The following is a 22,193-nucleotide window of genomic DNA, read 5'->3' as shown; positions in this document are numbered from 1 at the left end:
GGCCCATTTTACAGCAGCAGAGACAGCTGACTCGCCCCCACTTGCCCTTCTGAACACAGTCTGGACTGGAGCCCGGCCCTTGACTTTCCCAACACTCTGTTCCTTCTATTACATTTAACACCCTCTTCTCTTGGTGGTGGTTTGCATATCCTTCGTTGGGGATCACCGGGGAGACCCAGAAACCTCTTAGAGAATGAATGCCAGCATTTCTTAGAAGTCTGCTGTGCAATGTTGAATTACTAGCCCAACCATACAGACACTATATCCTATTCTCTGCAATTGTCCGACCTGCCTGTCCATGAATTCGGTATATGCGTTTGAGAAACTGAGGGCCAGCCATGTGCCAGGCACTCCCTAGGTACTGGAGATCCAGGAGCGAACAAGGCCAAGCCCCTGCCCTTGGGGAGAGAATATCCTGGAGCAGCGCTGTCTGGCCAAACGTCCTGGGGTGATGAGAATGTTCACACCTGCACTGCCAACATGGTAGCTGCCGGCACTTGAAATGCAGCGAGGGTGATGAACTGAGTTTTTAGGTGTAGTTAGCACGTGGCTAGTGACTAGCACGGTTGTGAGTGGGATGGTTCTGCGGAGCATCGTGAGACAGGATGGGGTTCCACGTGGTGCACTCAACTGCTAAGAAAGACCAAAGTACTGGGGTTGGGGGGAGGGGAGGAAGGAGTCTTCTTCTTGGAATAATGGGCCTGCCCTTCTTGCACATCACTGCAGCTCCAGAGGTGGAAGGGCAAGTCAGCGCAGGGGTGAGACGGAGCAAGGATGGCTTGGACAGAGGAGATGGTCCTTGCGAGGGAGGATGAAGCAGAATGGGGCTCGAAGCGGCCACCTCAAGAGAGGAAGGCACCTTGAAATGGCAGTTTTTGTTGTATTGGGTATCATGAGTGTGGCTCCGGCTGTGGTATCTGGTGTCCCTTCCCACCGAGGACTCTCAGGACCCCCCACTGTCCCTCCCTTGCAGACCGCTGGTCATGGTCAGCCTGCACCTGGACCCTCAGCCTCATCCCTTATTCCTTCTAAGGTTAAGGAAGCAGCCCAACCGCCTCCCCCTGTGGGTAGAGGAAGAACATCCTCAGGCCGTTAGAACTGGAAGGGCCTTCGCGATCCATCAGAGTCCCTCGCCATTTTCCCATAGTCCTTGGAGGGTGAGGAGGACTGGCTCTGGGGCACACAGTGACAGAGCCAGGACTCCAAGCCCGGCTGTGCCACCAGCTCGGTCCTTCCCCCAGGGCGGCACTGCACACAATCCAGAGGTAGGGGAAGAAGGTCTAGGTTGTGGTGGAAGAAGGGGGTATAACTAGGACTCGTTAAGTCCCAGGTTCTAAGTTAAGCTCTGCACCAATTCGCCATGACCGTCAAGAAGTCGTGTTTCCTCTCCCCGCCTCCGTTTCCCTGCTCTATAAAATGAGGAAATGAAGACTGCATGTCTCCCCTTCACAGTCCAGCAGCGAATGTATGTGGAGATAAATATTTGAGTGGAGCCCCAAAGGTCATAAGCACATTTAATGAAGTTAATACCCACAGCCACCTTAAACTGCACATCACTCTTGTTGAGAAAAAATTCAGTGCAGTATACTTATTTTTGTAAGGATTTTATTTATGAGAGCGAGAAAGTGCACACATGGAAGCATGAGGGGGGTGGGGAACCAGACTTCCCACTGAGCAGGGAGCCTGATGTGGGGCCCAATTTCAGGGCCCCGAGATCATGACCTGAGCCAAGGGCAGGTGCATCACGGACGGAGCCACCCAGGCACCCCCAGCTGAGTCAATTTAAAGATCTAATTGGCTTTGTTCAACAGTTTGTGAGCCAAGCAGCATCTCATCCGACAAGGAGGGAGGAGCACCAAGGAAGTGTACGAAGTGGAAAGATTTTCTAGGCAGAAACAGGACGGGGTTTATTAGTGAAAGACAAGAAAGGATTGTTCAAGGCAAGGTCACCTTCCCTTGGGGGAAGGCAGAGGGTTGGTTTGTCTAGTTTTATCAGATGGATTACCTCGCTAGTGCTGGTCAGGGTACTCTAGACCGATGGGTGTAAATCTTCTCTCCCGGGAGAGGCTGGAACTGCAATAAGAAAGTCTTGGTGGGCTTTAGGGGAAGGGACCCCATTTGAGGCCTGTTTCTTTGTAACCCTGTGAGTTCAGTTTAATACATAAGCACAAAGAACATGTAGCTTCTTCCCCTTCCCAGCATTTTGCTTGTTTGTTTTAGATTGATTTATTTATTTGAGAAAGAGCACCAGTGGTAGGGGCAGAGGGAGAGGGAGAGAATCTCAAGCTGACTCAACGCTCAGCTGGGAGCCTGACTCTGGCTCCATCTCAAGACCCCAGGATCATGACCTGAGCCAAAACCCAGAGTCCGTTCCTCAACTAACTGCACCACCCAGGCACCCCATCCCCTCCCAGCTTCTTGATGTCGCACATTGCCCATTAAAAGAATCAGATAAGCTCAGATAGCAGTTGACCCTTTCACTTGTGGCCTTCTGTGGAAAGGGCCTGAACGTTTTGTTATTTTAAAGGAAAGTGAGGATCAAGCTATGGGTCGAGGGGAAGCAATTAGGGTTACAGAGTGTGGCCATTCGCAGTGACGGTCTGGCACCAGGGGCTTTGCCAGAAGCGCTTACAGTGTCTAGTGTTTCTGCTGAGAAAGACATGCCCTCTGCTGCTGAATAATGCCAAAGTGGTTCTCAACCCTGAGCTCCTGACCATTCCCTCCCACTCGGAGGGAAGGCTTATCAGGCAGGAGGGGGAAATGAGTCATTGAGGATCCTCTTCTGAGCTGGGGACAGTCAATTTAGCCGTTAGGCTCAAGGAAATAGGATTTTAAGACTGGATTTATATTTAGAAAAAAGAACACGGACCAAAAAGCACTTTTGTAAATCTATGGTTACAGACAAAACTGGTCTAAACACAGGTAGTTAATTATAAACTGCTTTTGGTTTTTTGCTCATTGGTTAGTTTGATTGTCATTTCCCTGGGTTTGGAGCTAATTGCAGGAACCCACTGTAGCCCAACAGTGCAGAGCCCCTCTCCCTGTCACCACAGAGGACGCTGGACATAGGATACAGGTGTTCCTGGGTGATTCATGAGTTGGTGAAGGGAAGAGAGTTGCTTAATTCAGACAGAAGGAATCAAGCCTGACATTTAGGCAGGAGCGCTACCACATGTTGGCGTAAGAAGGCTCAAGGCTGGCTGCAGTCAGGGCTGACATTTGAAGGTGGCAGGAAGAATGAACTGTGTGAAAAATTCATACAGTTGGCCTTGAAACACCCATGCAGTTACCCAGAGATGAGTCAGGTCTATATCGTCACAGGACAATGTCTCAATAATTGGAGCTTGGGACTGGACTGGATTTTTTTTTTAAATATTTTATTTATTTTCTCATGAGAGACAGAGAGGCAGAGACACAGGCTCCCTGCAGGAAGCCCAATGTGGGACTCGATCCCAGGACCCCAGGATCACGGCCTGAGCCAAAGGCAGGTGCTCAACCACTGAGCCCCCCAGGCACCCCTGAACTGGATTCTTGCATGTCCATAACCCTAAACCCTAATGTTTATCTGCCTCCCTCACCAAGCTTTTCAGCATCCTTAGCTTTAAAGCCTACCTGGAAGACCTTCCCAGAAGCTAAGGAAGGTGCTGTTAATGTGAGCAAAGGTACCGAGGCCAGTGTCAGACAAGGCCTTGCAGTGCTTCCTTCTCCTGCCTCGTCCCCACGGGCACACCATTTGTCTCCCGCATCTCGTCCCCAGAGCCCACGGAAGGGGGCACGTTCAGCTAGCTCTTTGCACACTCCGGCCTTCACATCAACGGTGGTTCTCCAAGGCTGCAGTGCCCCGGTGTGGAGGGCCGGGGTAGGGCCTGGGGTGACCAGGGTGCAGAAGTCAAGAGGTCAGGAGGTCCGGGCAGCGACCTGCTGTGGAGCCCAAGGCAGGCCAACAGGTGGTCTCTTGACCCAGCTCCCTGTGAATGGGGGCGGGGGTGGGGGGGAAGCTCTCGACAAATTAGCACCTGCTCAGGAAGTGGCACTAGATCAAAGGAAATTAATCATCACAATCTATGCAAAAAAAGGCACAGACACAGCAGTGTAAGGTGCAAAGAGCACAATGTGGGGCCTTAGGAAACCCAGCTTCCTGTGCCTATCAAGTCACTTACTTCGAGGGACCCTCATTCCTTCTCTGTAACATGAGAGGGTTGGAAGAAGTGATCCAATCTTAAAACCCTGAAATTCTCTGACCAGCCTAAATGTTGTATATTTTTTCTAAGATTTTATTTATTTATTCATGAGAGACAGAGAGAGAGAGAGAGAGAGAGGCAGGCAGAGATGTAGGAAGAAGGAGAAGCAGCCTCCCTGCAGGGAGCCTGACATGGGACTCGATCCCTGGACCCTGGGATCATGACCTGAGCTGAAAGCAGACGCTCATCCCCTGAGCCACCCAGGTGCCCCCTTAAATATTGTATCTTAACGCATAAGCTATTAGCGTATCCCAAAGTCGCTGACACACACATGCGTAGTCATGCTCAGGGTCGTGTCAGTCCCCCTGAGCGTGAGTGAACATCTGGTGAATCTGGGTAGTCCAAGCTGTGGGATACTCAATGAATTCGCTGCATGGTCTCTATCCATGATGTAAAATTAACAATTGCCTTTAGGTCCCTCTTTCCTTCTCTCCAAAGGCTCAGGAGGCATAAGGGCTCTAAGCTCTTGGAAGCCCCATGGGAAGTAAGAGATCTTACTTTTATTTTTTAGATTTTTGAAAGAGATTTTATTTATTTGAGAGAGAGAGAGAAGACAGCGACAGAGATAGCAAGACAAAGCAGGAGCAGGGAGGAGAGAGAGAAGCAGAGTCCCAGCTGAGCAGGGAGCCCGATGAGGGGCTCTATCCCAGAACCCTGAGATTATGACCTAAGCCGAAGGCAGATGCTTAACCAACTGAGCCATGCAGGTGCCCTGAGATCTTATTTACCAAAAAAAAAAAAAAAAAAGAAAACCCAAAAACCATACTCAGCCACTCCTTTGAGTGAGACTTCCTCAGGGTCCCCGGGCAAGCAAAGGTGGCAGGGTGTTTATTGCTCTCCAAAGCTCGTCGTGATACTAGGTTCTCTGAGCTCCCAGAGCTGAGGCCCAGGAGGCAGGACTGAGGGGCAAGGGGCCTGGAGCCTGGGGTAGAGCGGAGGGGGACAGAGATAGTTGGCTGGAGAGTTTGGTAAAGTCCCCTTTGGGCCCTAGAGAGCACCCGCATGGAAGGGGGAGGACTAAGTCATTAAGGAAATTCAGCCTAATTTTTCAGCAGTGTTGACACAGGCAGGTGGAATTTCCTAGGATCTTAGCCACAATACAAACCTCTGAGGCACCAACCAGGGACTCTCGTCTTAGGGAAGGAGACCATCCAGGAGAATCCCAAAGCCCGCTTACCCTTAGCATGGAAAGCTGGAGAAGGCAGTCAGCGGGGTCACAGGGGAGCCAGTGCCCGGGAACACAGACCTCGAGTAGCCACTTTCTGCCATTCCCATGACCATAATGGCTCGATATTGAGTCTCTGGGGACCTAGGGGGCTGAGCTGAGGGAGACGTTAGGTCGTTTCCCCCAGAGTCTCACATCCGTCGAGCAGCGGCTGCAGATCCCACCCCCACTCTGTCTAACTCCGAGTCTGTGTCCAGGCCAATCCAGTTTACCGTCTCCCTTATGTACCACTCTGTGACTCTTATCACAGACAAGACCATGTAATGATCTAAATCAGGTGTAAGTGGTGGCAGGAATGAGATGAGGATGTATTTAAGGGGAAGGAATCAGGTCAATTAGTTCTGGGATTGAGCCTTCCCCCCTCCTGCATTGGTTGGATGCCTGCATCGCTCCCGGATGCTGAGGCTGCTCTCACCAGCTCGTACCAGCCAGCGCTCAATCGGTGTTCTTAGGCCAAGACACCAAGACTCAGTTGGACACCCACACACCTTTGAGAGGCCAGGCACTTGAAGCCACACTTCCAAACAGGTGCCCGGTCTTCTTTTGTCCAGGAGTGATTCCTGCATAAAAAGGCCAAGGAAACGGGTGTCGCTAAAAACTTAGATCCAGGGCAGAGGCTCCAGGGGTGGGTGTTGCTTTGCTTCCTATTTCCCCTTTCCTGAAAAGCTGGTCATCCAGGAGTTTTCTATTACTCTGCACTAGCAACTTACTGGCTTGAAACACACACATTTATCTTTCTCACCGGTCTCTGCCAGGAGCCCGGGCTTGGCTGGGTTCTCTGTTTAGAGGCTGGTTGCAATTAAGCTGTTGGGCAGGCTGGGTCCTCCTTGGGAAGCTTCACCAGGATCCTCCTCCCCCTTCACTCAGGTTGCTGACAGAGTTTGTTTCTTTTTGGTTGTAGGACTGAGTGTCCCAGCTTTTTTTTGCTGGATATTGGCTGGAAGGTGCTCTCTGGTCTTAGGGACCACCTTCCTCCCTCCATAAGTGGTTCATAGCACGCTGCTTCATCAAGGCCAGAGAGCAAGTCACTTAGAGTCTTCTATGCATGTATCATGGTGCAGTCACGGGAGTGGCACCATCCCCTTTGCCTGTTCTAAGTCTTGGGTCTCATCTTCACACGATGGGGGAGGGGATTACACAGAAGAGTGAATAGTAGAAGGCAGGATTATTACTAGGGTGTCACCTTAGAGCCTGTCTGCCTTCAACGTCTTCATGAAGTTCATGTTTTTTAAAAAATGTATTTAGGACCCACTCTGTGGGGCACCTGGGTGGCTCAGTCAGACGTCAGACTCTTGATTTCAGCTCAAGTCATGATCCCAGGGTCCTGGGATCGAGCCCCATGCCTCGTTCCATGCTACACTTGGAATTTGCTTGTTCCTCTCCCTCTGCTCCCCCCACCCTCCACCCCACCCCCCACGCTCTTACATATATATGACTATATATGTGCTCTCTCTTTCTGTCTCTCAAATAAATAAATAAATCTTTTTTTTTTTAAATAAAACCTACTATGTGCCAAATTCCATGTCAACTATTGGGGCTACAAGGAAAACAAGTAATGGTCTCTTCTTCAAGTAGCTCACAGTCTATTGTGGAAGATTTAAATCAAATGTGGAATCACTTAAATCAAATGTGGAATGTGCTATGATACAGTTGCATACAGGGTGTTTGGGGCCAGACCAGTCTGAGGGCCACTTCCCAGAGGAGATAAAACATACGTGGAGTAGGTGAAGGATAGGAGGCAGGAGCCAGATAACTGACGGTAGAATGGGCCTTGTAGAAAAAGGAACAAACAGGAGAAAGGTTTATGTGTGAGACAGGAGTCAGAGAATAAAGTACTTGAGGGTGAAGCGGAGTCCATGGAGGGCTTGGCATGCATGGTAGGGCGTTTATACACGTTCTTGGAGATGAAGATCTTTACAAATCAGATGGGGATGTTCTATATTGGACCCTGGATGGCAGCAGGTGTCTACAGTAGCCAATCGCCTTTGCTCTAAATCCCTGTAACCCTTACTGACTCCTCTTTTTGCCCCTTTACGTCACATATATAACTATATTGGCCATCACTTCATTCGGCAAACTCTGAGACTGTCCACTTCTTTTTCTAGTTTGCATTTTAATCTCCATGAATCTCTTGAATGAAGCAGTCAGCAAAATGGGATCTGATCTGGGAGAGATTTGCTCTGGTGGAGTTTGTGACACTTGTAAGACTCAGTGGTGTCCCTCTGCCTTATATTCTGCTTCAAAGTCCACTCAAGAATCCCATGATAGTAACTCACCCTCCTGGTAGGAAACCCTCATGTTCTTCAAATTCAGGGCTCAGTGTTGTTTACCCAAATAGACTCCTTTTGAAACTGACCTCATTTGATGGAGGGAGAGATGAGGGGCAGTTAGGGGGTCGGAGGGACTAGCATGTGAGTTTGAAAATAGGGCCTGTTCTGACCTTATTTCAGTACAATTTGTTGGAAACAAAGCTCACGTGAAGTCAGAGGAGGGAGTTCAGTTTGGGCTTTGTCACTGATGTGCTGAGCGACCGTGAACCATGTATTGATCAGAACCTGCCATGAAGAGGTTTGATCACATCATTGTGTAATAACTTAATAGTTGATGAAACTTACTGGGCATCAGTTTTGCATATGTGGCTGTGCCAACTGGCAATTGTAATCATATGTATAATCATTTATTTCATGAACATCTGTCAATATCAAACCCTGTGGATTCAGCTAAGGCCTTTAGGGGGGAAAAAAATCTCAGAAACAGAAGACCAGAGTCTCTATTCTTGATAACTATAATATATTCTGGATTTTCTGTCTAGGCTATTTATTCTTAGCCCTGCCTCTGCCACTAAGTGACAACATTTATGGCTTCTTTCTTCCAGGAAATGTGAATGTGTAGAGAATAGCAATTCACTTAGTGTTAGCCTAAGTACGTACAAGGAAGCTAGTCTACAAAAGAAATTAAATATCATGTTCTCATAAAAAATTAAATAAGACCTGTTTTGATCCCAGGACTGTCACTAACTGTATGCCTTGAACGATGTTCTTAATCTTTTTACATCAGTGTTTCATCATGTATAACATGGAGACAATAATACCGACCTCACCAAACTGGTTTAAGGATGAAATAAGATCCCTGTAAATTGCACAGCACATAATAGGTACTTTTAAGATTTATTAAAAAAAAAAAAAAGATTTATTTGTTTATTTTGGGGGGCACAGAGAGAGAGAGAGGGAGAGAATCTTCAAGCAGACTCCTTGCTGAGTGTGGAGCCCAACGTGGGGGCTCAGTCCATGACCCTGAGATCAAGACCTGAGCCGAAATCAAGAGTCAGATGCTTAAACTGACTGAGCCACGCAGGCACCCTAGGTGTTGGGTTTTACAGAAATGTCACCGTGCTTCACCTTACCATGATCCAGAAACAGCGGCCACCACTGGTGCCGACCTCCATCCGCTTGGGAGGACATGTGACCCAGTGGCTTGAGCACACACTTGAACAACACACCTTCCTCTTTTCAGCTGATGGACCTGGACCAAGTTCTACAATCTCGCTAAGCCTTGTTCAGTGAGGGAAATAATGGCTCCAGCCTCAAAGGGTTGAGTAAGGAGCCAATGAGATCATTTATATTTAAAATGTTTAGTGCAGCACTTGCTTCCTAGTAAACTCAGTACCTGTTAGCAAGTACAGTACTTACGGGAAGAGGTTCAAAATGATGACAATGGCTCTGTTTGGTCTGTGCTCTTTCCTCTGACCCACCAGTGTTGAGTCAGAGCCTCTTCTGCAGCTTCGAGCTGAAACAATTTTGAAGCACTAGAAATCATCCATGTTTAAGTATTTGTAGGCAATTCTAGTAGCTTAAAGAGGAGGGAAGTGGAAATAGAAGAAAACAAATGACTTTTATACCTGAAATTACTCATTTTCTTTCTTTTTTTTTTTTCTTAAAGATTTTATTTATTTATTTTTTCATGAGAGACACAGAGAGAGAGGCAGAGACATAGGCAGAGGGAGAAGCAGGCTCCCTGCGGGACTCAATCCTGGAACCCCAGGATCACGCCCTGAGCCGAAGGCAGATGCTCAACCACTGAGCCACCCAGGTGCCCTGACTCCTCATGTTCATCTATTTTTCCCAGATCCCTTTGGTGGGAGGTGGGGGGTGGGGCTATACCCTCTCTGTTTGAAATCCCACCTGCTGGTTGGTAGAGCACAGACCCTTCCCACTCCTCTGCCCCCTGAGGCCCGGGCATACCTCAGAGCTCCAGACCAGGAGCAATAGGCCCGAGCCCCAGTCCCAGTTCCGCCCTATACAGCTGAATGTATCTCTTCACCCCTCTATTGTCTCCTTTTTCTCTTCTATGACAGAAAAATAACAACAGTAATCTGCCTGCCTCTCAGGGCTGTTAGGAGGATCCAGGAGTGATTACATAGAAGTCTTAAAAGCTTCTTCACTATGGTGATGCTGGTACTACACACCGTTTTTATCAGTGAGCTCCATCCTTTTCCTGGGCATGTCCTGCCTCCCTGAGGGCAGTCACTGCCTTCTTGCTGCTCTGGATCTTCCTGCAAAAGCTTTCCTGCCTTCCATGCATGTCGAAGCACTTCTGCACCCACCTGCCAGCCCAAAAGGCATCTGGGAGCTCACTGTGGTTCTGTATTAACCCCCCGCCTTCTCCAGTGCCCCATGGGGACACACCCTCTTTTATCTGGTGACATCTTTGCCCTCAACCAGCTGGACTTTCCTCTGCAGGGACTCAGAGACTCTGCACAACAGACACTGCCCCGCCAGGGGTGCCTGATTTCCATGGTTTTCTATAGAACCTGTAACCTAAAAACAATCTTCTGGGCTGAGCACAGCCTGAGCCTTGCTGCCTTAACTGTGGAGCTGAACCAAGTGGCTAGGTGAGGCACCAACCCACGCTCCATTGTCAGGTATCTCTTAGGGGAGGAAAAGTGTGTGAAATCAGGCAAAAATGGTAAAGTTCCTGGAGAGGGAGATAGTCCTAAAAATATGAATCCTGGCCATATTTACTGAGCACCTATTATGTCAGAGGACTGTGCCAACTGTTACTATAACATTCATATTTTCATTTGCTCTGGGTCTGGGATCCTCGTGTCCCTGGCTTGCTGTGTTGTCCTTGGGCAAAACAAAGGTAACTTCTTCTGAGCCTGTCTCTTGGGGAATAGCCCTAGTTCAGCAGGTATGAGGGACTGAACTTTTGGAACTGTTATTCTATTCCCTTGGGAAGTACTTTAGGCAGGGAGGGATGAGTACGACTCAGCAACCCCAAGGACAGCACTGGTAACTTAGGATCTTCGAGGAGAAAGAGGAACCCTGGCCAGCCTCCCTGCAGTGCATGACAACTGTTGACCCCCTGCTCTGGGCTGTCCCTCTGGTGCTCAGAGCTGACCTTCCCTCCTGATCTTTTTTTTTTTTTAAGATTTTTATTTATTCATGAGAGACACACCGAGGCAGAGACATAGGCAGAGAGAGAAGCAGGCTCCTTGTGGGGAGCCCGATGTGGGACTTGATCCCAGGGACCCGGATCACGCACTGAGCCACCCAGGTGCTCCCACCTTCCCTCCTAATCTAACCTGAACTCCCCTGGCCACCTCCTGACCATCTGGGTGGTGTCCCTCTCTCCTGCATACTTCCTTTACAATAGTCACACGTCACTAGCTGATTTCCCCTCTGTGCCTTTTCTTGTGTTTTTATCTGGAGGAAATCTTCCCTCCCGCTGCAAATCCCATACACTCCTCAAGACCGTGCTGTGTGGTTTTCGATGGTTTTAGCAGAGAACGAATCTGGGTTTTCTGATGCCCAGTCTTGGGATATACCTATTAGCATGGAACATACATCTATCTGTTCTAGGAAAATTGCAGAGATCGTTAGATAACACACATAGGCATGTGTGCAGTGTAATTTTTAAGTGCCTACTATATGCCGTATGCTGCACAGAGCTCTTCAAATTATCTGATATGGATGTTAATCAGAACCATCCTACCTTATGAATTAGGTACTGTTATCTGCATTTAAGAGACTGGGAAAATGAATCTTAAGATAATTAACTTGTCCATAGTCTCATAACTAGTAAGGGTTTGGCTCCCAAAAATGTATGCCTTTTATACTACACACACTCTACATGTGTCTCTGTGCAAAAACTCATTGATTTTGGTGGGGGAGGGGGGTGGAAAGATATTGTCTAGATCCTAGGGAGACTTATAACAGAAGCAGAAAGAAATGTGTTTTATTATGTCACCACCCATGGTCTAATGGCTGGTTTCCCAATTACAAACTGCTGCCTCCCTGCAGCAGAGGCCAGAGCTCCAGCCCCTTTTTAGAAAGAACAAAACAAGGTCTCTCCATATGGGCTGCTGGGCCCTGCCACATAAAAACATCGGGGAACCTACACAGCATTTTCCCTGCTAACCACCCCCCGAGGAGGGCTGCTTAATAGGCTCTTTATGGGTTGGAACATAGTCTTGTTGAGAGAAGAGAGAGACGAGCGTCACCACAGGTTGGATTTCTTCAACTGGAAGGCCTTCTCAAAGCCCCCAAATAGCTCAAGCACTTTTCCCCCCCTTCTCTGATTAGCTTTATTTAAAAAAAAAAAAAAAAAGCCCACAGCATTTTCCTTCCTGTTGGCCAGCCTTTTGGTGGTAGCGTCCCCAGCCCCCCTGGTAGGCCTGATATGCCATTGATTGTTAGATGTGCAGCTCTGAAACAGGCCCCAGCAGCTGAAAGCATAGGCCATTAGCCCCTGCTCGCTGAAAGGGTTCACCGCCAGGAGACTGGTTCTGAAATTCGGTCTTTATGATCAATATATCTTTCTCCATTAGGTTCATTTCCTCCAAAGGAAATGGGGAGGGCCATTATGGTTTATGTTTATTGACGGGCCTCTCCACTGGCCTTCTCAGCTTCATGGGGAGGAGGCCACAGGAGGCAGAGACCTCAGAGATGAGGTTAAACTGAACCACCTGGCCTCTTGCAAACCTATCTCACTGGCCTCGGTGACTAAAAAAATTTTTTTAATTAAAAAAAAAAAAAGGAACTGGGATTGCTTGTGTGAAAGTGATGGAATATGTTATTTTGCTGTGTAGGAAAGAGTGGCCAACTTTACCAAGTACAGAAAAGGTGGCATGAATTTGGGCCCAGTTGGAAAAAATCCAGATACATGGAAGAAATTTTGGAGCACATGGTCCATTAGGTCATCCAGAAACACAGTAGGATTCCCCTTACGGTCTATAAGGTCTCTAAGATTCCTTCAAGGGTACATCCTCAAAGTAGTACAGCCTTATCTGGTCATAAGGAGGAATCTAGATCCTTTGCAAGCACAGAACCCCTGTTTATGGTTGCTGCCGAGGACCTCACAACACTCTATAGATGTCCCATCTTTCTTTTCTAACCTCCCTGCATGGGCGCTCATCACTTTCTCTTTGAAGACGAAAAACTAAAACATCAAACTGGCAAATCACTTCCTTTGAGGAAAGAGCACCTGAAAACCCATGCCCATGTCTCGGCTCCTGCAGGGACCCACTAGGGCCACAGCATTTGACCAGTCCTTGATTTTACTTCTGTCAGGAAGCTTTGGCTAAAATACCACCTCTGTTGCACCTTAGCTTGTGTGGCTCTTAGCTATTCCTCAAATGTTCCCCAATATTCATTTTTCTTCTGACCATCAGTTAAAGGTGGGACTAGATCTATATGGATCTTATAGGCCACTAGTAGCTGAGAGGGTAACTATGGCAGAAAGTGAAGTCTTGATTAATGGTCAGTGATGGATGAGAAGAGCTGTATGTGAATTTAGGGGATCAAGTTGGGTGGTCTGTAAGCATCTCCCGTCCTTGGCCTCAACTCATGTCAGCTCCGTATTCTGTGTCCATTCCATCCTCACATCTTACTGCCCTGCGCATAGGCGACACTCCATCCCTGGAACAACCCAACCCAGCAGGAGAGAAAGAGGAAGCAGGCTGGTTACAGTTGACCAAACCTTCACCAGAGGAGAAAGTTAGAATCCAAGAGGAATGGGTATTAAGCAAAAGCCCAAGAAGCAAATCATTTCTGATACATAGAGGAATGATAATAGGGGGAGCTTCTCCTTTTTAAATTAGCATGGATTTTTTGGATTTTGTTTTTTAGTCATAAAAGTTTTCTTCCTGTCTAGATTTTCTTCTTCAGAGAATAGATTCCGTTTTACTCACTTTTATTTGAAGGAAAAGAAGGAAGGTCTCTGCTGATTGACCTGAGGTAAATGCACAGGAAGGCAGACACTAATATTCTCAACATCTCCAACTCCCTTTTCTGCCAAGAAACCCCATTCCAACCTGGAAGGTACCCATAGGTGGGAGCAGATCTCCATGATCATACCCAACAAGAGGGGTAGGGCCCACTTCATCCTGGGTTTCCAGAGAAGAAGAAGCTTGGAGGCAGTTGGCAGAAATGCTTCCCAGGGCTATAGGCTCAAAGCTTTAACTATTCAGTATACTCCTTTCACTGATTCAGAACTTAGCCACAGCCTCCAGAACCAGCCCCTGGATTGGGACAACCACAGAGATGACCAGACAGCTGACCCATCAGGCAAGAGCTGCCCAGGCCAGGGAGGCTTCTTACCAATACCAGTTTCACCGTTTTTTCATGAAGGTTTAAGTCTGTGAAGTACCTGGTGCATGGAAGGCCTCCAATCATTATTGACTTACTGAATTTCTCCTTTCTACTGGAGAAAGAGATACAGGATCACCTGCTTGCCTGTGTTCTCAGGAGAGCTGTCAGCCTCAGGCAGGCCGTTAACCCACCTCAAATCCTCCTGTGAAGAAGGTCTGTGCTGAGCCAGCAATTCTCCATAGAACACAATAAAAGCCTCTGATGTTTCTACCTAAAACCACATCACAAAACGTTGTCTACTTCTCAACACCCTAGAAGAATCCCTCAACTCCATTTAATGGGACCGATGGCCCCTTGATATGACTGGACTCTCCAACCAAGAAAAATAGAAGTTGGGTTCTACCTAAGTTATGTGCACTCCCCAGTCTGGTGTAGATCATTAAACTAACTCTGAGGAAAGAGAATGAGGAATCTGATTAATTAGGTCATCTTTTAATTGAATTCAAAGTATCAGATGTAGAAAATTTAACAACTGGTATCCTGGAGGTTGAAAACATTTTTTTTTAAAAGTCCTATGGTGAGCATTGAATGTCGCTAATATTTGCGATCGTCTTAGCTACATGAAAGATCTAATTTTCATTGCATGGGGAATTTCATCCACTTGAAGGATTGCAGACTTGACCTCTCATCTTCTCTTTTCTGATACAACTAAGTTTTTGGTCACAGAGAACCAAAGCATAGGACAAACACACTCTGGAGGCCACAGGTATGTGCTGGTCAACAATCCAAAGCCAAGGACAGAACAACTTCAAGTCATTGGCATGCTCGACTTAACTGAATCAAGGTCTTATTGCTTTGACAGAGTATGTTTCCTTTTCTCTTAGTATATATGTTGCTTGTTGTTTTTTGATTCAGGTGTCAGATATTTGAGTTCTGTCAAGTGTAATAAAATAGGGGGAGGACTGTCTTCCGAAGGCACATAGAGATGAGCCACCCTGGAGAACCTGGGAGTCTGGGCCAACTGGTCTATCTGAGCCAGGCATGCCTTGAGTATTTACTGATGTCAGTACTGGGTGATTTGGGAGCTGAAGGTACTCCTTAGACAGGAAATAGGGACTCACTGCATAGCCTAAAAGAAATGTCTGGCTTACAAACAGAAAGAGACAAGGAATCATAGGTTAGGTAACAGAAGAAGCTTCTGGAGCCTGGTTCCCACAACTAGAAGCGGTGTCTGGCAATGATACGTTGTCTAGCTATCGGCATAGAAAGGTAACGGAAATTGCTGATGCTCACCCCAGCCCAGATCTGTCTGTACTGTACGCTCACTCATCCCACACAGACATTCAAGCTTTGTTCAATCAGCGACCCAAACATTTTCCTACTATTCCCGTTATCCTTCTGGTTCAACCTCTCAACGTCCCCCTTCCGATCCTTGCCAAGGCCTTCCACACAGCCTCGGGGATACACTTTCACCTCCCTTAGAGCCACCCCTCACATGCAAATCTGATCCTGCCTCTTCAACTGCCCTCCCATCATTTCCCAATGGGTAGATCCAGGCTCTTTCAAGCAGCACAGATGCCTGTGAACTGTTCCCCTACCTACTTTTTAAGCTTCTTTAACCTTCTTCTAGGTCTACCATTTTTTTTCTAGCATCACCAAATTAATTTCCCTGAGTTCCCTGTCTTCTTGTCTTAGCTCCTGCTATTTGCTCCACTTCCACTGCCTTTTTTTTCCTCTAGCCAGCTCTTAGAGCACCTTTTTTTTTTTTTTTTCCTCCCCTCTTAGAGCACTTTTAACATCCTGGCCAATGTCTTTTCTTCTAGGACAAATTCCCACATTTTCTCAGTTTACAACACTTTCAGCAGCTCGGTCATTTTTACATTGAGCACGTAGGCAACATAAATACCTAATAGTTCGGTTTATTTAGCAGTTAGATCCAAACAACTTAATGAGTATTTACCCCTTTCTAGCTTAAGAGCATGTGAAAAATACACAACATTGAAAGAAAAATAATTTTTTATTTCACTCTTAAATAACCACAACTACTTATTAATGGGATGTGTGTGTCTGTCGGGTACTGTACAACTGTTCAAACCCTAGAATCAGGTTGGGCACTGCACTCTCCTCTCCTGTTCCACCTTGGTTTTCCCGGGCACTTTTTATTCTGGCAGTTAGCAAAATCCCAGCTTCACCAAGAAAGAATGCAACACAAGCTAATAGTGAAACTAACTCTCTCTCAAGCTTATGGGATGACAGATGATGAGAATTGCTAGATTTCCCTCAAAAATTGAGAATATTCCATGGCACCTCTTGCAGTTTGCTGTAGGGTCCCAACCTAGGGTAGCTTGGGATACAATTTAAGAACCTCAGCCCCAGAAACCCCCTTTCCTCTTCTTCGTATGTCCAATGCCAATACAGTGCCTGATGTACAGCTGGTGTTTGGCTGAGAGGAACCCGAACTACCCAGGGGGTCAGAGGTCGCAGTGGAACCCCCAGAGAGCCAGAGGGGTTGCAGAAGAAACCAGCCTGCGTGACAATTAAACAGAACATCCCAGTCAAGCTCAAAACCTGTGAATCTGGGAGGGAACAGGGATCCTGCTGGGCTCGGTATGGGGTGGAACCCAACCATGGGACCCAGAGGTGATGGTCTCCAAAAGGACACCCACCAGTCAAACTTCATTGACTGTAGCTTTCTGATCTCAACCCTTGGTTGTGTTTATGGTTTTCATTTGGTTTCCCAGTAAGAGTTCCTGGGGTGGAAGTGAAGGAGGGAGGAAAGAATGCCCTCTGTCTTAGGCAAATGGGGATGAGATTTTTCCTTTCCAGCCCTTGTCCAGACTTGAGGGCATCTCTGTGACCCTTGTGATGGGCCAGAGCAACCTGGAACCTAAAATTCAGCAGAGCTAAGAGCAGCCAGTGGGAGGGAACCCAGGCAGAGCGAGGGAAGCAAAGCCATTGGTGGGTGCTGCTGGTTTCTCCCTCCTGGGCCAATGTCACCCAGCTGCTTGCCTGAGTTTTCAAGGAGCCGTTGCTTTGATCTCACTGGTGCTGTTCTTTCCCCACCATTAGCAGGACATCAGATTTTGCATTGTTTTTTTTTTTTTTCTTCTTCTTCTTCTTCTTCTCCCACCTTCTGTCAAGAATGAACCCTAGATGTAATTGAGAAGGTCAGGAGCAGGGTCAGAGATTAAATGTGGGTCCCCTAGTAACAGCTGTAGCAGCCCACGTGCCCCAGGGTCTCTAACCATGAAGGTCCCATCTGACTAATCAGCTGCTATGGTGGCTGGACCACTGGCCTTTGAGCTTAAAGGGACACTCTGCCTTTATTTGCTAGAGGTCGGCCGACTTCTGAGTCACTCTGAGAGTAGCAGCTGCTCAGGCTCAGCCTGGTATTTGGGGTCCACCCCCCACACCCTGCTGTTCTTGGCATTGGCCCCATCGATGGGCCATGGAGGTGGGAGCACTATGGCAACAGTCTTCCTTCCACGGGGTGGAGGGGGGAGATGTGTTCTGCGGCTGCCCCTGTTCAGTCTGTTCTGTGGGCAGAGTTCTGGGAACAAACTCCCCCCAAATCACTGTCAGCCTGGCGGTGCGGGGAGGAGCAGCAGAGCTCTGCCTGTGGCTTGTGACCCTGGAGAAGTGGTGATTTTACTCCTCCTCCCACCAGCCTGCCTAGAGAATCCCATACCTCCGAGGCAGGTCACTAATGGCTTTCTAGAAACTTTCTCCCCTAAAAGAGGAAAAGAAAAGAATACCCTCTAATTTTTATAGTACCTTCCTGTGGGAAAGTTCTTTCTGGTATCTACCTTGAGCCCTTTGTGCTATAGCCAAAGCTTATTTTACTTTGGCTGACCGTCTCGTACCTCATACATCAGATACGAGAACCTTCTGTAAAATCGAAGCTTTCTCAGACTTGTCTTCTTCAGGAAGAAGAATTTGGGTTTTCTTAATCTTTCACCAGAGCCTTATCACCCAAACCTTTCATTATCTTTCTCAATTATATCTTTGAACCCTCTCCAGAACCTGTCTTTTGAGTTACAGGAACCATAACTTAATTAGATCTTTCATTTCCAGAGGATACTCCTAGTGCTTAAGGAAAAAAAATGAATTAAATTTCAGTCAGATATATTTCACTGGGGGAAGGGCCTAGGAAAAAAAGAAAGAAATTGGATCCTATATATAAATAGCCCATTATATCACAAATGAGTTTTTCTTTTCCCAATTTTTGAAACAATGGATCCTTTTGGGGAGGGGGCTGAATTTAATTCCGCAGAGATCCTAATCTAAAAGGCCATAATTTGCATTCTTTTGTGGGTATGTGGCTTCTGGATTCAAAAAGAGCGTTAAGATGTGTGCCTCTGTCTAGTAAGTGGTAAAGGAAACACTGCTGGCAACGTGGCAGCAATTAAACATCTTATTCAGGTGTGGGATCAATGTGTGTGTGTGCGTGCGTGTAGTGGTTGGGGGAAGATGTCCCTGGATTTCCTGTCTTTTCTGTACCAGTTTTTTTTTTTTTTTAAGATTTTATTTATTTATTCATGAGAGACACAGAGAGAGGCAGAGACACAGGCAGGGGGAGAAGCAGGCTCCCCACAGGGCTCCATCCCAGGACCCTGGGATCACACCCTGAGTCAAAGGCAGACGCTCAACCACTGAGCCACCCAGGTGTCCCTCTGTACCAGCTTTTGTTCTGAGTGGCTCAGATGCGTCTGTCTTGCTTCTCCATAACGTCAGCTTACTGCAAGCAGCCTTGCTTCCGTAATGCTGCTTTACTAGTTCTGTAAGGCTGTGTAGATTTCTTGATCCTGATCGTTTGGTGTTTGTGCTCAGAGTTTCATGGGGGAAAGGGTATTGACTGGTCTTGGGCTGTGGAGCAGAGTCACAGAGCCATGACCGCGGCCAGGCTGTTTAGAGCACGTTAGTTCGCTTCCTTCACCTGAGATCCCCCTGTGCAAAGTGAAGAAGCTGAGCTCACAGATGATCTGATGGTCCTGCCCATCTGACCCCTGGGATTCCCAGCCAGCCCTTCTTGTTGCTCCATAGAGGGCCCAGAAGATAGACAGGGGAGCTGGGTTCAGCAGCCCATTGAAAAAAAGGGTGCTCGGAGAGTGTCAACAGCAACTGAAAGAATTCCCTCCCCCTCGCCTCTCTCTTCCAAGGAGCCTGAAGCTGTAGGGTGGAAGGGATGAAAATGGCCATTTGTTGGTCACCTCCATGGTGTCAGGCAAGAGTTCAAGGCTCCTTATCCTCACCCCTCACTACGGAGTAGACGTACTGAGTGTCTGACACCACAACCACCACCCTGCCCACCCCTGCCCAGGGGAGTCTACACTCCTCAGATCCCACTCAAAATGTCACCCCCCAGTGAAACCTTCCCTGACCCCTCAACCCAAGCTCGATGTCCCTGTCCTATATTCTTATGGTTCCCTCTGCTTTCTCTTCATTGCACTCGCCACCAATGTCATTATCCATATAATCAATGCTTTCATGTCAGCTCGAGCAAAAATTTCAGAAGGGCCAGGACCATATAAGTCTCATTTTCTACTATATTCCTAGAGCCTAACACAGTGCTGACAAAATAGTAGTTCAGTAAGCATTCGTTGAGCAAACGTAAGCATGAATGCAGAACCAGTGGATGAATAGCAGAGCTGCCTGCAAACCCAGAACTATCTGGATCTGGGACACCAGATTTCAGATGCTCTACTTGCATGCATGTGCACAGGGCCTCACTGCTGTCACCTTCCTGTGACAAAGCCCCTCCTGTAACTAGGGCTTTGATTCGTTTCCCCAGCAGGGGGAGTGATGGCGGGCCCCACTCTGGCCCTAAACAACCTGTGCTACTTGTCCCCAGGGAGGTCTAAAATAGTTGGGAAGACTATGGATCCAGGCCTGAGGCTGTTGGTGGTGGTTGGCGGTGGGTGGGAGGAGTCACTGAATTGCACCAAAGTAAATGTCCTTGTGGGCATTAGCCCCACTTTCTAACGTGCTTTGCCAAAGGGGCTGCAAATTTTAAAAACTGCTCAGCAGGGGATCTGGGTCAGTAGGAGTGGGTGAAAAGGAAAGAGGACAGACCAAGACATGACAACCTTTAGGGAAGCAAAAATAAAATTCTAATGTGGAAACTGCTCAAAATAGATTGCATGGCTGTCAGGCTGCATGCAAATTGAGTGCTAATTACATGGAAATTAATTACAAAGTCCTAATTTCCATATGCCTTGCTATGACCCTAGGGGCCGGGGTGGGGGTGGGGATCCTGCCGCAGGTGTCTCCCCCACACCACCAAGGCGGCTGTGATGTCGCCTACTTCACACTCCTGCCATGATAGTGAAAAAAGCTGATAGGAGGCTAAAAATACTAACAATAGAAATTTGATTTCTTCTTCCAGACAAAAGGCCTTGGCATCCACAGGAGGAAGAAGTGTTCAGGCAGCATGTGACTGGTTGGTATGAAATAAATAAATAGAGAAAATAGCATATAATTAACTCTGAGTGTATGTGGATGAGCAGGGATGTGCAGCCTTTCTCTAATGGGCTGGGCGGGGTGGGGGGGGTGCTGGCAGCACGAGCCAGAAGACCACGTGACAAGCCCATGTATCAAGCCAGTTGCCTCCTCTGTCTGGGCCCCAGCTGTTTGAAAAAATTCAAAGCGTGTCCAAGGTAGAGCCCTTATCACAATATCTGTCCCTGTTCATCACTTAAAGATACACCTTAGGTACGTGAGTGCTAGGTGAATCAGCTTTAAAAAAAAAAAAAAAATCCTATCTGCTTTGTATGACATCACTCCCAGAGCAGACCCCACAAGACTATGCTCCTGAAGCTCTCCTGATGTTTGGGGGCATGTGGGTTTAACTATAGGCTGAACTGGAGGGACAGGCAGGGTTGGAACAGTGCTGATGGGCTGGAAAGGGATTTGGGGTTTATCTGAGGATATCTGGAGTTTATCCGGAGTGGCTTTAGGATTTTTTTATGGAGTTGTGGGATGTGGGTATGCAGCATGATAGGCAAGAGAAGTTGGTACATCTGAGAGCTGGTTATGCAGTATGAGCTTTGAGGGATGGACTTCTTTAAAGCATACAAATGAAAACCCATCCCTTTGCAGGGCCTGGGGTATGGAGCATTTGGAGAGTGGATCTGTCTCTTTCGGGTCTTCCTTCCTTTCCATTGGTCTCCAGTGAGGCCTGCTTGGCTCCCTTGTCTCTGGCAGGTTGTTCTCTCACGTCGGCGACCCCTTCCTGGATGACCCCCTGCCCCGGGAGTACGTCCTCTACCTCCGACCCACCGGCCCCTTAGCACAGAAGCTCTCCGACTTTTGGCAGCAGTCGAAGCAGATCTGTGGGAAGAACAAGGCACACAACATCTTCCCCCACATCACCCTCTGCCAGTTCTTCATGGTGAGCCACAGACCCTCCCCAGCCCCTGCTCGGGGGAGCCTGGCTGCCATATGCCAGCCAGGGCCTTGCGACCTGGAGTCACGGTGCAGAGCCTCCCAGGCAGCTGGCAGAAAGAGCCACGGGCTCCTAGGCTTGGATGCACCTTTGAGGAATGAGTAAGGCCCAGAGCACTACAGGTGTGACGTGCCATCACGATGACGGCTGTTCCTCAGGACTCTAGGGACAAGCCTGACCCTCTGAGTGAGGATCTGCACAGGCAGCCACAGCAGTGAAACTAATGCAGTGTCTGCCCTTGTCCGTTGTAGGGGGAGAAATTGGCTGGGACCAAGAAATGTGGCCTATAGGTAGGAGGAGGTGACCTTTGCCTCATGGACATTGTCCGCAGGTCTGTCTCACCAGGTCTTTCTGGAGACGACAAAGATGACCTCTGACCTGCCCTGGTTACCTAATCCATCATCCTAGCCATCACAGAGCTTCCTTAATGACCAAATTAATTCCCCTCCTATAATAAATATCAATACATCTCATCTACTTCAGTTCTCTGTGGAGGAGGAGCCGAGCTGGCTTATCCAGGCATATTCAAGAAGAAGCAGACTTTAAGATTATTTTGAGATATTTTTTCCAGATTTTCTCTGTCTCTTTAAGGTAAAAATGTGTTGCTAACACTTTCCTTCTTACCGTTCACTTGGAAAATTAAAATGATTACCACTTCCTCTTAGTCATCCCAGGATCTTTCTCAAAAGCAT

The 22,193-nt window shown here is 47.8% G+C and overlaps 1 protein-coding gene across 2 annotated transcripts in view; it reads left to right on the top strand.

Annotated features, from left to right (window-relative positions):
- UBASH3B (ubiquitin associated and SH3 domain containing B) overlaps positions 1 to 22,193 on the top strand; it is a 138,691-nt gene that overhangs the window by 84,217 nt on the left and 32,281 nt on the right. Inside the window, exons 2-3 of one of the 2 annotated variants that reach the window (XM_025999032.2) lie at positions 20,443 to 20,500; positions 21,261 to 21,447. In XM_025999032.2, the coding sequence (XP_025854817.1) occupies positions 20,443 to 20,500; positions 21,261 to 21,447 (245 nt within the window). The remainder of the gene's footprint in view (positions 1 to 20,442; positions 20,501 to 21,260; positions 21,448 to 22,193) is intronic. The other variant, XM_025999031.2, reaches the window with a different exon arrangement.

This window comes from Vulpes vulpes, chromosome 12 (assembly GCF_048418805.1).
Source record: "Vulpes vulpes isolate BD-2025 chromosome 12, VulVul3, whole genome shotgun sequence".
NCBI classification, from domain to species: Eukaryota; Metazoa; Chordata; class Mammalia; order Carnivora; family Canidae; genus Vulpes; species Vulpes vulpes.
Note: the sequence above shows the minus strand (reverse complement) of the source record. Positions and strands in the feature narration are given on the sequence as shown.